The sequence below is a fragment of the Lutra lutra genome, chromosome 16, assembly GCF_902655055.1.
Source record: "Lutra lutra chromosome 16, mLutLut1.2, whole genome shotgun sequence".
NCBI classification, from domain to species: domain Eukaryota; kingdom Metazoa; phylum Chordata; class Mammalia; order Carnivora; family Mustelidae; genus Lutra; species Lutra lutra.
In genome coordinates this window covers 56,952,006-56,966,547 of record NC_062293.1, presented here as the reverse complement: position 1 = coordinate 56,966,547, position 14,542 = coordinate 56,952,006, and the positions used below count along the sequence as shown (strand labels likewise).

Below are 14,542 nucleotides of genomic sequence, written 5' to 3'. Positions count from 1 at the left end.
ACACAAAAGGCCAACCACACATTACACACTTCTATTCCATGTCTACGATCTGTCCCGAACCAGCAAATCTCTAAGACAGAAGATAAATCAGTGAGTGCTTGGGGCAGGAGAAATGGGGAGATGGGAGTGACTGCTGATGGTCAAGGACAGTGATGAAATGACCCAAAACTGACCATGTCAATGGTTGTATCCTGCTATGAATATGCTAAAAAAACAAAAACAACAAGAACAAAAACGCTAAGGGGCGCCTGCATGGCTCAGTCGGAAGATCGTGCAACTCTTGATCTCAGGGTTGTGAGTTCGAGCCCCACACTCGGGGTAGAGATGACTTAAACATAAAATATTAAAAAAAAAAAAACTAAATAAAATAAAACAGAGAAGGGAGTGCACCAAGGGTGGGGAGAAAGGTGATCTCAGGGAGAAGAGCCGGCCCACACGAGGACACAGCAAAAAGGAAACAAGGCTTCATCCCGGAATTAAGTGGCAGCATTCCCCCATGGGAAGAAAACCTTAAAAACTCCACTGGGGAGGCAAGGAGAGGCCAGTCCTGAATGGCCTCGTAAACAAAGCTAAGGTCTATTATATCACAAAGGCAATGAGAAACCTACAAAAGGTCTTGTGTCTTGCATTCCGCCTTTCCCTCATTGCAAGAAGGGTCCCTTGGGTGGGGGGGGGGGGATGGTTGGAATCCAGCGCCAGAGAACCAGCAGACCCAGGTAAGGAGCAATTCCGACTAATGAGCCTGGCCTCAGCAGCAGCAGCAACCATCTGGAGGCGGTTTCAAATCCACTCGAACTGGCCCATGTCTACAGGCTTCCTTCCTTGCACACGTAGGACCTGTGTCCTGCTACTCCAAGTGTGTGCCCCAGTCCAGCAGCGACAGCGTCCCCGGGGAGCCAGCGACTAATGAGAATCTCAGACTCCACCCTATAGACCTTCAGAAACTGAATCTGCATTTAATAAGATCCCTGGGCAGGCACTCCGTGCCATGGCCCAAAGGCCTTGACCTCAGCACTTCATTCAACCAGACAGTCTTGCACTGTGACCTCCGAGTGGCCCACGGGAAAAGGCTGCTCCTTTTCCCCACCCCGCTCCCCACCCCACTCCGCCCCCAGCGGAAGGCCCAGGGAACAGGTGGCATTCAACTTGGCATGATGACCAGAGCTCATGGGGTGTAAATTCCATTTACAGAGTGTATACGAGGTATCAGGGCTCTCCTGGACCCTCACGGAGCCCCCCTAAGGCTGAAAGAGCTTCTGAGGCTTGCCTGGGATCTCAGGCAGCAAGGGATGAGCCAGAATTTGAACCCAGAGCTGCCACACTCTTGCCCGGCATTCTGCAGGGCCCTCATCAGAGTTCCTGAGCAGCCCCTCCACCAACAGATGGAGGGACCCCTCTGGGCAAACAGAAATGCCAGCTACCACCCTCCTCATCCCCCCTTCTCACCACCTCCCTCTCTCTGTCCTCAGATTACACAAGACTCAAAGACAGGGTCTCATTCCAAAGGCTGTGTTCTTTCTATTACCCTGGGTTGCCTCCTATAATCCACTACAATAAGAAAATTTTTAAAAAGGTAAACAAAAGCCACTCTAATTCCAGGATTTCATCATGGCTCACAGCCGCCCTTGGTGGCTCAAATGCTTGGCTACTCGGGGCGCCTGGGGGGCTCAGTCAATTGAGCATCTGCCTTCAGCTCAGGTCATGATCTTGGGGTCCTAGGAGCGAGCCCCAGGTCGGGCTCCCTACTCAGTGGGAGCCTGCTTCTCCCTCTCCCTCTACCCCCCACCCCCACTTGTGCTCTCTTGCTCTCTCAAATAAAATAAATGAAATCTTAAAAAAAAAAATGCTTTGCTACTCAAATTGTGGCCCAACAGCACCATCATCACATCAGAGATAGTTAGAAAATGCTAGTCTGGGGCCCGACCCCAGACCTACCGAATCAGAGATGACGTTGGACAGGTAGGTTCTAAGCATGTGCTGACAAGAAGACAAGCCCCAGGTCCTCCCCCCATTATAGTACAGGCTAGGAGGAGGCTCCTGGACAGCTCGATCAGTGGAACACGTGACTCTTGGCTGTGAATTCAAGCCCCCCCACCCCCGCTGGGTGTCAAGATGGCTTAAAAAAAATAAAATCTCTAAAAACAAATAAATACATGAAAATATCAGACTGGAGTACGAGATAAGCAGATCCCGTGTTGAGTGTGTCCTTGGTGATCAACAATGCAATTTAGTTTTATTTTTCACTCCGAGCACAACAAAGGCTTGCAGCAGCTTTTTATCAAAAAAAAAAAAAAAAAAAAAAAGCTAAATGAGAACAGTAGATTCGAACTTCCTCTTTCTATTTCTAAATTACATTACGAATCAAAAACAAATGGACTTGGTGACACTCCTCCCTGAGCCGCTCCTAAAATAAGGATCCTCTATCATGATTAAATTAGGACCAGGGCTCCTTGCTGTAGAATTTTTAAAATATCAGCTCTAAAGAGTTTTTACAACCTAATTACCTTCTTTTGTTGTTGACTAATCCTGGAGTTGTCTGTGCATTTGACAAGCAAATGAGAAGGGAGGAGGGATTAAGGTATCCAAGACAGAAGCTTGGAAGCCAAACACCCAGAAGGGTTTTCATTCCAACAGAACAAGTGTGAGGCTCAACTGTCTTAGGTCACCTGCCAGAGTCACCCTAGAGGGGAGAGCACATCCCTAAGGGCTCCCCAAGGAGGAGCCCCTGACCTCAGCTCCCTGTCTCTGTTGGAGCTCACGGAACCCTGAGGAGAGCTGGCACACAGTAGTGCTCAAATGTAAATGTCTGGGCCTTGGTGGACCAGACATTATGACAAATGTATTGGCCATAATGAAAAAAAAAATAATCATAGGAAGTCCGGGGATCAGGAAATGATCGCATATGTTCAAAACGCATAGGCAAAGTATTGATTCCTGGGCCCTGCAGAGTGCTACATGACAGGATAGCTTGGAAAAGGGGACAGTGGCTTTGCAAGAACAATAAGAGTTCATCCTGGCTCTGAGGAGCTAGGAGGACCTGACAAGGTCTGCAATGTGAAGAAGACCTTGCAGCCGTGGGAGCTGGTCAGACACGCAGCACCTCGGGCCCCCTCTCAGGCCTACTGAGCCAGGATCTGCAACCAACAAGACCCAGGAAGGGAATGCATTTGGAGAACCTTGTTCTAGAAGCACTGGATTCAGTCTTGAGAAGCACAGCTGAAGGTAGGACCAGAAAATACTGAGCCTGAGACAGTGCAGAACTAGGGCATCCTTCCCAAGTGAGAGCACACCCACATATGTTTAGTTTGCTCCTTTCCTCCTGAGCACACAGTAGGATGGCTACCCACCACATTAGGTGTGCTTTAGTCAACGAAATATGAGCGCAAGTATCACTTGTTGCTTCCAGGCAGAAGCTTCAGGGACCAGATGCCATTTGATGTGATCACCAGCAAGATTCCAGACAGTGGTGGTTCCTTCATCCTGGGTCCTAGAGGGTCTCGCAGCCCCAAACCAACTTGCCACAAACATCCAACGTGCAGAAGAAGCAAACCTAGGCTGTATTACTCACCAAGATCTGGGGGCTCTTTGTTATGGCAGCACGTCCTAACCCATCCTGACCGATACAGTACAATGCCCAAGATGCCAGCACTTTCTCAGAACGCATCTGCAACTCCCCACTGAGAACTACTCAGCTGCATCATTACCTGGGGGTAGGACTTCCCCAAAACCCCAAACAGCATCATTTCATTCAACAACCCTCTTCACTCTTCAGAGTTCACTCCGCCAACTCCCTTCTCTCCTTTCTAGGGTTGCCTTGTCCATTTATGCTTTTATCTTATTGTGCCATAACGCTTTTCGATAAACTGCTTTAAATCCTTCTTACAACAAGGTAATAGATCATCACAAGTACAGATAGACCAGACTTGGCTCCAAATGACTTTTGGTTGTTTAAAAAAAAAAAAGAAGAAAGAAAGAGAAAGGAAGAAAGAAAGAAAGAAAGCAAGCAAGCAAGAAAGAAAGAAATCAAAACCACCCTTCCTCCCCCAAAAGACAAAGATTTGCTGGCACTGAGGATATTTTAAAAGAACGTGGCCCTGGGCCAGCAAGTATTCCTTCAACCTGTTCTCTCCATGAAAGGATACTTACGGAACGCCTGGTACACACAGTCCCTGCTTTTAAAAAGCAATTCCTTCCTGGACACACCATTTCTTTTTGTCTTGTCATAGGGCGAGATCTGAAGTATGCTAACTCCATGAAACATTCAGCATCACTGAGCAAATTATTTTTTTAAATCCAGCCTCCATATATTTATCACACCCCTTCTGCCTGTTGGACCATATTCTAAGCACAAGTGAGCCTCATTTTACCCAGTTCCTTCTGGTTGGACAGGTTGCAGACAATTTATGTTCAGGTATTAGGAACGTGGGATTCCTGACGCCCACAGCTTGCCTATCAGATGCTTCCTGAGCCCAAATTTCTAGAAATCGAATTGCTAGATCAGAGGGCATGTGTATTCTGAAGGCTCTTAGAGTATGCTGTCCAACTACCCTCCAGGGAGGGATGCCTGGGTGGCTCAGTTGGTTGGGAATCTGCCTTTGGCTCAGGTCATGATCCCAGGGTCCCGGGTTGAAGTCCAACATCAGGCTCCTTGTTCAGCAGGGAGCCTGCTTCTCCCTCTCCCTCTGCCTGCTGCTCTGTCTACTTGTGCTCTCTCTCTGACAAATAAATAAAATCTTTTTTAAAAGTACCCTCCAGGGAGCCTAGGACAATTTTCCTATACCATTCCTTGCCAACACTCATTCTTTTTAAATTGTGACAGTTTTCATTAAAGCAAGTATCCTTTTTAGAAAAAAATGTGCCACCTTGGGGTACCTGGCTGGCTCAGTTGGAAAAGTGTGTGACTCTTGATCGCGGGGTCATGAGTTTGAGCCCCATGTTGGGTACGGGCAGGGCTTAAATAAATTAAAAACTTCTCAAATTTTTTTGAATAATTAAAAATGTGTCATTCTTTCATCAAAGACTGCAATGACTAGGGAGACTGAATACGCTGATGACTTTGTCTATCTTTTATTAGCAAGTGACCAGCCAAGGTCTTTGCCCCTTCTCATACAGATGTGATCCTTGGTTTCTGTTTTAATTATTTATAAGAGCACTTTCTGCATGAAGGATATTAACTTTTTCCCGATCTATATTTGCCTTTGCCTTATGTTTTTAAGGAAGAGGTCTCCAGTGGCAGAATGGACTGACCATTCACAGATAAGGAGAAGAGAGTAGGAAAAGGGTATCAGCACCAACCTGCGAGAGACGAGGTCCATCCCACCCCCCAGAGTCAACCCACCAGCCAGTGCTTCTGACTCGACCTGCCCAATACACCCCAGACCCACCCATGCCTTACCATCTCCACTGCCACCAGCCAGCTTCCCTTCCTACCCTCTTCACGGCCAGTCTCTCTACACCACAGCCCAGATGAGCTGTCCAAGACGAATCGGAGCATGCCCTCCCCAGCCATCAAACCACAGGCTTTCTGCGGCACTTGGAGAATTACCCGCCAACCACGAGGAAGAAAGGATAATTATGCAATGTGCCACAACGTATCGCTATGAGGGCAATCAGAAAAAAAAAAAAACTTCTGCAATACAGAAATGAATCGGATTAGCGGGCTGAACGCCTTAACCTTACACAATGTCATATGTCAAATGGGTTCTATTTTTAAAAACCTTAGAGGCTTGAAGTCAGCCATGGTGGGAGGGTCGCTACCCCAGAAATGCAAACCTGGGGGGAAAGGGCAAGAAATCCCAAATGATTTTGTAGTATGTGTCTTTTACTGTGCATAATGTGGACTCTTACTGAAAAATTAAGTCATATATATATACATATATATACATGTATATATGTGTCATACATATATACATGTATATATATGTATATATATAAAATAGTGGGGGGCACAACAATAAATACCCCAAAACCTGCCTCTCTGCCTGTCACACCCCCCTCTCTTCCCCCTGCTCACTGCTTTCTTAACCATTCTAGAATATTCTGGTTCTCGCAAATATATCACCCATACACTCCTCTTCAGGGTTCTTTGCATTCACGATGCCCTCTGTCTCAAATCACTTTTCCCCAGCTGCTCCCATGGCCCTCCATCACCAAAATCTCTGCTCAGAGAAGTTTCCCTGAGGGTCTTCTCAAACCCCACCTACACCCCATACCCCACTCCACCACAGTACCCTATGTTATTGGCCCCACAGTACCTAAAAATTCTTTTTTTTCTAGTGTACCCTCTCCCCAGCTAAGTGTTAACTTCTCTTCCATGTCTGTCAGTACTTCCCATCCAGCACCTAACCCAAGAACTCACAGCCCATCCTAGACACTCAGGGTTTGTTGAATGAATGAGCGACCGACTTCTGAACTTCTCAACTACATGAGCTATGGAAAGCCTTTTACATCTCCAAAGGGTTGAAAACAAAGTCGAAGAAGGAGGATGCCACAAGGGCCCAGAAAAACTGGAACAGAGTCAAATCTCGGTGTCTATAAATAAAGTTTTATTGGAACTCAACCACACCCATTGGTTCCCAGCCCGTCTATGGCGGCTTCACACTCCAACAGCAGAGCCGAGAAGCTGTGACAGAGCCCATATGGGGCACGTTCGTGGCTTCTCACCGCCCCTGGCTCTCTGCAAATCCCAGCGACGCAGCTGTAACTCCACTTTGCCTCTTGGCCCGCAAAACCGAAGATGTTTCCTAGCCCTTGACAGAAAAGATGTCAGAGCAAGGGAAGAAGGGGAGGTCTCTGAGAAACATCTCCCAAGGAGAGCAGACGAGGCTCCACTAAACCGAATGAATGGGAGGAGAGAAGGTTATGGGCGCCTGGGTGGCTCGGTCGGTTAGGCGCCAGCATCTGGCTCAGGTCATGATCCCAGCATCCTAGGATTGAGTCCCACATCCCGCATCAGGCTCTCTCCTCAGTGGGGAGTCTGCTCCTCCCTCTTCCTCTCCACCCCTCTACCCTGCTCATGCTCTCTCTTTCCTGCTGTCACTCTCAAATAAATAAATACAATCTTTAAAAAAAGAAGAAGAAAAGGTTAAGGGGGACAGTGGCAGGCAAGGTGGGGGACAGAGAGATGGTGGTTTCCCTGTGGCTTGGCAGGTAGGGGTAGAAGGGGGAGAAGAGGACAGAGAGACGATGAGCTTAGTCGGGACAAAGGACATTGAGTCCCCGGGGACCGAATCTAGCTACCAGCTGAAGAAGTGAAATAAAGACATTCAACCCGGAAGGTTGGCCAATAAAACACGTCTTCATCAGAGGGTAGACAGGGGAGACACAAGGTGTGCAGGGAGGAGGTAGAGTCCCCAGGAACCCACAAAAACCCCTCACAAGCCCATACACCTGTTGCACTTCCCCCCTCCACAGGGTCACCATGTGCTCTGATCCCACCAAAGGACAAGCCAGACCTCCCGCCGGCCACTGTTTCTATTTCTCTCCACAGGTAAGAAGCCACAAATCTCACCCCTGCAGGGAGAGAAGAATATGCTAATTTTGCAATTAAGTACAAGGTCGGGGCAGTGTGGGGGTGGGGGCAGGGATAGGAGATCAGTCCTGGCATTCTGTTGGAAAGCCCATCCTGGGCTGCCCTGCCACTGTGAGTAATCAGGGAGCCAACAGTGAGGACCACATCCCTCCACCACCATCCCCCACCCCAGAAGCAGCCACACAAAAATCCTGATGCCTCATGTTGGATACAGGGCTTTCTGGTCTACCAAACCTCTCCTTTCTCCAGGAAAGTGGGGGTCCCAGCACCCAGGCTCACCGATGAGGACAATCAGACTGTCAAATGAAAGCTGGGTTCTTTCCCCCACCCTAGGCTGAGAGAGCCCAAGAAGGTCAGCATCTCATTCATGTTTCTAGGTGGTAAACGGGCAGCCGGGACTCACGTGGTAGTGAACACGTGTCGGGGATTCCTGCTGACTTGTTGCTAAGGGAACTTTTGTGAAGGTGCCCTGAATCCATGGCTTTGAAGTCCAGTGGGGTGGCTACTTGACCAGAGATGAGAGAGGGAGGCTCTCCCCAGCAGAGGGGTGAGCTGAAGGTAGATTTCCAAACAGCAGGAGCTACAAAGGCGGAGAGCAGCCCCCAAATCAAAGGACAGGATGACTTAGTGACGATGGCAGAAAGCCTGTTGGGTATACTTGGTCACCGTCACATCCGCTGGGAGCCCCAGGTCTCATCACAGCTTTGCAAACAGAGCTAAAAACCTCCTTACAGAAAAATCCTATTGTGAGGGACAAGGTCACACCCACTGTAGGTAATTCTCACGTTCCAGAACGCAAGGCCTGGTATTAAAATCAATCTGCGTAACACAGCAAGCGGCTACTAGATGTCAGGCAGCTCGGATACACTGTGTCTACTAATCACCAGCTCTAAAGATCGCCCCCTACCCGAAAAGGCTGGACTGCCATGCCAATGGCCCAGTGGACAGACCCAGGCTTTAGGGACAGGAAAATCCGGTTTCAAATTCAGCTGCAACGTTTATCAGGTGGCCTTTATGGAGAAATCCCTGGCATCTTAAGAGAAAAAAAAAAAAGAGAGAGAGAGAGAGAGAATCTCCTGAGGATGGCAATGGAGTATTTTCTAGCAGAACAACAGCCAGATCTCCTGCACTTTGCTTCCCTCTGGGAGCTCACTCTCTCTCTCTCATGTCTGGGCTAGTGCTGTTTCCTCTCTAATGGATCACTGTCCCCAGCTGGGCTCTCCCGACCCCTCTGGAGTTGCCAGTCTGCAAAACGGCCTTCAATGCACCTGTAGCCACACCTGTATCCACACCTACAGGCACCTCTCTCCCACACAGATCTGGACGGTTCCTGTGACTCATTGTGCCAATAAAATGGGCCAGAAGGGATGTGCTGGTGGTGAGCCCAAACCTTAAGGAGGCCCGGCAATTTGCACTTTGCATTCCTGGAAGCCAGCCCCCAGACAAAGACTCCAAACTCCCTGCTAAAGAAAAAGGCCATGTGGACAGGCCCTGGAGAGTTAGACACATGTGGAGAGAAAGGCCCCCTTGGAAGAACACCAACGCACCAGACACAGAAGTGAAGCTGCCATTTTGGAGTTCTAGGCCAGCTCTCCTTCGGGGACCCCAACTCCTGCCACCACCTGACTGTGAATGCAGGACAGACACCAAGACAGACAGGCAGAAGAACCACCCAGTGGAGCCCTGTCGACCCACGGTGACGTGTGAGGTCATAGGAAATGGGTGTTTGGCGGCACGAAGTCTTTGGGTGGTCTGTCCCATGGCAATATCCACAGCCAAGCCCAGCTCCACATCTCTGCATCTCTCTCCCATGGCCACACCTTGAATGTTCTGGCAGCACATCCCGTGAGTCCAAAATGGGAGAACAGAAGGCAGAGAGGAGGAGACCGGGTTCAAGAGTGACCCCCTGCACCCACCTGGTTCTGCTGGCAGACAGGGCCCAACTGTTAGCACCTCTGAGTGTTGTTGGCGGCTTGTTTCCCTAAAGCTTTGGGGGGGGTTTCCGCGGATGCCTTCCAGTATCTTCCATGTCCCGAATTTCTTTTCTCCATTTGTTTAAGAGCAGGTCACGGGAATTCCCGGTCCTCCACCCATGGAACCAACCACCAAACCTACCCAGCCACAGGGTTCTCTCCTCCTGCTGTTGCTCTCCTCCTCTGGGAAGCTCCACCATCCCGAGCACCCCCGATCCTTGAGGCCAGACCTTGAGCCCACATGGTAGCACCTCTCCCGGCCCCCACTTCCTCGCTTGGGCTGACAGTTTCCTGGAGGCTGCTTTCTGGAAACCAAGAATACGCTGCACCCTTCTACCCTTTCCTTGGAGGCCTGATCCAGAAGATTCCCCTGGGAGCCAGGACCAGAATCTCCCCCACGGGCCCCTCCCCTGGGGCTGGCGGGCCTCCAAGGCAGATCTCAGCTCTGCCAGGGTTAGCTCCCAGCTCCTCTCCTCGGGGTACGCTTCTGGCAAAACCAGGGCCTCTCAGTTCCCCTTTCTCCGTATGAACAAGACAGAAATCCTCAGAGAGTGTCCGCTTTGCATACACTGCCCTCGACCCATAGTACCCTTCCGCCAAGATGGGGCTTCTTGGTATCACTCTTTACACCAAAGGGCCAAGGTCTGCTACACCCAGCTGTGCCCCCAACCATCACACTCCTCCCCCAGGAGGCTGGTGCCCTCCATTCTGTCCGGACCTGTCTCCCCAACAGCTCCCCCCTGGTCTTCTGATCTCCATGCCCCCCAGCAGGCCCAGAGCCAGACACCTGCTGGCCGACATCCCATGGGCTTGTCCATCTCTAGACCCCCCTCTCCAGGCTGCTGGCTGCTGCACCAACTTCCAGTCTTGAAGGACACCCAGCTGCTGCCTCTCCAGACTTGCAATTTCATATACTGGTCGGTTCACCGCCAGTGACTCCCTTGGGAGATCTCCATTGTCGCCTGAGTCTGGCTTTGAGGACTCTCCCCATCCCAAGAGACATCTACCCACATACCCTCCAGCCCTCAGCCTGGGAGTCCAGCCTGCTCACCCACGAGGTGCCCAGACACAGAAAGCCTGATCTCCGATCCTCTGGAAACTGCACCTGCCTTGACCCCGAAAAGTCCCAGGGCTCAGGCCCAGCCCTGCCCCCACTGTAGGAAAGCCTGCAGCCTCCCTGTGCAAGCAATTTTCAGACTTAGCAGGAGAGATGCTCCAGGTGGGAAGGAGCCCCTACACTCGTCGTAGCCCCCACAGGCAGCGCCCGCCCTTAGGACTGCTGTCATCAGCACGCTGACCTGGAGGGCTGCACGTGGCCTCTCCCACAAGGATCCAGACCCTTCCCTCACTTGCCTTTTAGCACTTGAGCCCACAGGGCCATATTTAAAACAGACGCAGCCACAGAGGGGAAAGTTCAACCATCTGAGCAGCTCAGGCAAGTCTCCCCTGGGGCAACTGCCTTCCCCTCTCATGCGTGCCTGAGAAATGGGGAGACTGCCTCCCCTTCACAGAGCTTTCGGAGGAACTGGGGCCTAGTAGGTGCTCAAGAAATGGAAGCCCCTCCCAGCGGTCCGGCTCCCACAGACGGGCACTTCCCGTGCATGTCCCCACTGGGAGTGGGTCGGAAAGACCCTTACTAAGCACCAGGGGCTGTGACCGAGGCACCCAAGACTGTCCCAGCGAATGGCTCTGTGTGTCTCCGAGGTCTGGTCCGTGCTCCCTTTTCCCAGAGGAAAAAAAAGCAGAGCCCGTTCCCCTCTGGTGAACACAGCCTATCAACCCACCAGCCTTGGGCACCCCCACCCCAAAACACAGCTGGCTGCGTCCAGCCAGGGGCGCTCCTCAGCAAAGACCTCCAAAGCCAAATTTCCACATCAGGATTTCCTGGAAAAAGTGTGGCCACCGGAGGAACTCTGAGACAGGAGTCCTGAGCCAGGAACCAGGAGGCTATGGGTCTTCCTAAGAAGGGATACATGTGCTTTCTCTCACATCTGAATCCCGGGAAGGGAACCAGGGAAGCCCAGGGACACACACCTGAGCCTGCCTGACGCACACCAGTTTCTCAAAATACACAACCGGGAGGGTTCTGGAACCTACTTTTCTGCCAGGCCACGAAAATCTCTTTCAGGCTCAATTTTGTCTGAATGCTACTAATCCCTTTAGGGGGGATTTTATACCTCTAGGAGGCCACGCTCTCATTCTGGTAATATTTTCACAGGCTATTTCCCAGCAAACTCACCCAAAATCACTTAGCCCCATCCATCATTCTTTCTTTCTCTCTGTCCTTTTTCTTTTTTTTTAAGTCCCACCCAGCAATTTCTCTCTAAACTTGCTACCCTGTTCTTTGCAAAGTAGGTCAGAGGTCAAATTATAAATAAATTCAGACTCCGTGATTTGGGAGGTGTTTCTGCAGAACATTTGGTCTATCCTTACACAGTTGTGGATAACCTCCTATTGAAGTCTGTACAACAATCCTGGGGTTGGGCAGCTTTTTACGAAAGGGGATGTCCTATGAGGTCAGTCCTCTCCCCCACTCCGCCCCCACCAAAGGACTTTTGAAACTTCGAAGCCCACTCAGGCTGTGACCATGAGCTCAGCGATTAGAGGACAGGGAGGCCTCCCAACTGTCACCCAGACAATAAACAGCCAGCCAACTTGGCTCAGCAGGTCCTTTGCAGTCCTGGGGGCAGGCCAGAACCCCAGGAACAGGCCACTGTCAGGGTCTGGACCTTAGCCCCGGGAAGCCGGACCAGGAGAAGGGCGCTGCGGCACCCCTGATAGGGCGGGTGGCTGGGGCCGGTGGCCAGTCAAGCTCAGCTGACCAGCAAGTGGGTGGCTCCTAGGCGGCCAGGCAGCCTGACCCGGGGCAGCACGACCGTCCACCGGTGGCAGGCTCCGGGCTCTGGGGCCCGATCGATGCCACCTTTTTTTTTTTTTTTTTAACTGATCCCGATCCTCCGCGCGTCTTCCCTAGAGCACGGGACTCCGCAGCCCTCGGCCGGCCCCTGCCACCGCCGGGAGCGCGCCCGGCCGCCCGCTCGCTCCAGAACTCAGGCAACAAGTTGTCCTTCCTCAGGGCGGCCACGATGTGCTCGGGAGGCCCGGCACGGGGGACGCTCCGAGGGCGATCCCCGCGCTGCCCAGCCCGGAGGGGCGCCCGCTGCCTCCGCCGCCGGCAGTGTCGGACGCGCAGCGGCTGCCCCCGGCGGGCTCCTCGGCGCCCCTCGGACAGGGGCGGCTCCGGCGTCCCCGGGTGCCGGCAACAGGTACGCGGGCGCGCAGAGCAGCGCAGCCCCGGGTCTTCCGGTCCCCGGCCCTCGCCCCTTACCTCCAGCAACTGCACGTAGCTCGCTGGGAACCAGCCGCGGAGCCCGTCCTCCTTCTCGCCTTCCCACCAGCCGCCGTCCGGGACCTGCAGCAGCGTGATCAGCTCGCCCGCGGCGAAGCGCAGCCCCTGGCCGTGCCGCTCCCCGGAGAAGGGGTACAGGGTCCGGCAGCGGGCGCCGGACATGGCCTTGGAGCCCGGGCTCACAGCGCAGCCTGCATCCCTGACGAGCCCCGCGGGCTGGGCAGCGGCTCCGCGGGGTCCCAGGCGCCCGGCGCTCCGGGCTCCCGCGCTCTGGGCGCGCGCCGTCTCGGGGGTGCGCGGGGGGTCCCCGGCCAGGCGGGGGACGCGCGCTCCGCGCAGGGCAGCGGAGACTCGCAGGCTTCGCGGAGCAAGCGGCGACGCCCCCGGGCCGGGCAGCTCGCAGATCCAGCTCTGGGCGGGGGGGCGGGGCTCAGGGGGAGGAGACCCAGGCGCCGCGGGCTCCGGAGACAACTTCCCGGGGACGCGGAGCGCGGGCTGCGGACGCGAGGGCCGGCCGGAGCCGGAGCCGCCCGGGCGCGCGGAAATGCGCAGCTCCCGGGGGAAGTGGGATCCAGAGCATCGCCAGGGGCCCGGCTCGGTGGCGAGGGAGCGGCGGGGCGTCCGCGGAGAGGGGCTGGCGGCGGGGTGGCCGAGCGGGGGCTCGCGCGGAGGCGAGGGGGCGGGGCGGGGGCTGGACCAGAGCGGCCACGCCCGCGGAAGGCTGGGCGCTCCCTCGCCGAGGGGGCAGGTCGCTGGGGAGGGGTCTCGGCGCTCACACCCCGGCCTCCGAAAGCCTTTGGAACAGAAACGCCCTTCCGCGCCGGCTTTGTGGGTCTGGTGGCAGCCCGCGGGCGGCGGGCGCCTCCTCCGGGGTGCCTGCGAGGGAATGTGTCTGCGGCAGCCCCTGTCGGGGTTGGACCTGGGGTTGAACTTGACTCACCGGAAACTGAACAATGGGTGAAGGACAGGTTTGAAGCCTGGCGCCAGAGCCGGGAGGCCGGGTGGCAGTGTGTTACACTGGAGGGACGGGGCGGGGAGGCGACGGAGTTGGGAGCCTCCCGAAGAGGATAAATGGAGGAAGGGGGAAAGGTGAGAGGAACAGCCCCCGCCAATTTGCATGCAAAGGGGAGGCCGGCCCCAGGGTACCTACCAGTCCTCCTGCAGTCCAGGCGGGCCAGGCTCTAGAGCTCTATACTCATTTACTGGGTCGACAAACTGTGGAAGGCTGCCACACCTTTCATGCAAGGACCCAGGTAGCTGCAACCATCATCTGGACAGGTGCCTGCTCTCCAGGGACCTGGATGCTGAAGAAACGACCTTGAACAGAGGGTTTAGAAGTAAAAGAAAGTGGATTTCTTCTTTGGCCTACTTTAAAGGAAAACTTCAAGTACTATTTCCTAAGCTGTAAATAACCCGAGCCTTTAATCTCCCTGCTTGCTTCAAATGGCCTCCCCTTAGTTTCTGCTCAGTAATCTTCCTTGGCTCCCTGTTGCCTATTAAATTAAGTACAGACTTCTCAGCCTGTGCCCTTCAGACTCTCCACAACACCTCCCCTAGCCTCATCTCTCAGGATGTTTGCCTGGATACCCCCTTACGAAACCATCTCGTCTTAAGGATGGGCTGAGCCTTAAGATCTCTCAGTGGTTTTCAATCCTGGCTGCCCATTAGAATCACCTGAGTAACTTCTTT

At 53.4% G+C, this 14,542-nt stretch overlaps 1 protein-coding gene across 1 annotated transcript in view; it reads right to left on the bottom strand.

Moving 5' to 3' along the window:
• GAS7 (growth arrest specific 7) overlaps positions 1–13,520 on the bottom strand; it is a 199,355-nt gene extending 185,835 nt beyond the window's left edge. Inside the window, exon 1 of the mRNA XM_047707653.1 lies at positions 12,833–13,520. Coding sequence (XP_047563609.1) covers positions 12,833–13,015 — 183 coding nt within the window. The 5' untranslated portion in view covers positions 13,016–13,520. The remainder of the gene's footprint in view (positions 1–12,832) is intronic.
• Positions 13,521–14,542: the final 1,022 nt, after the last annotated feature.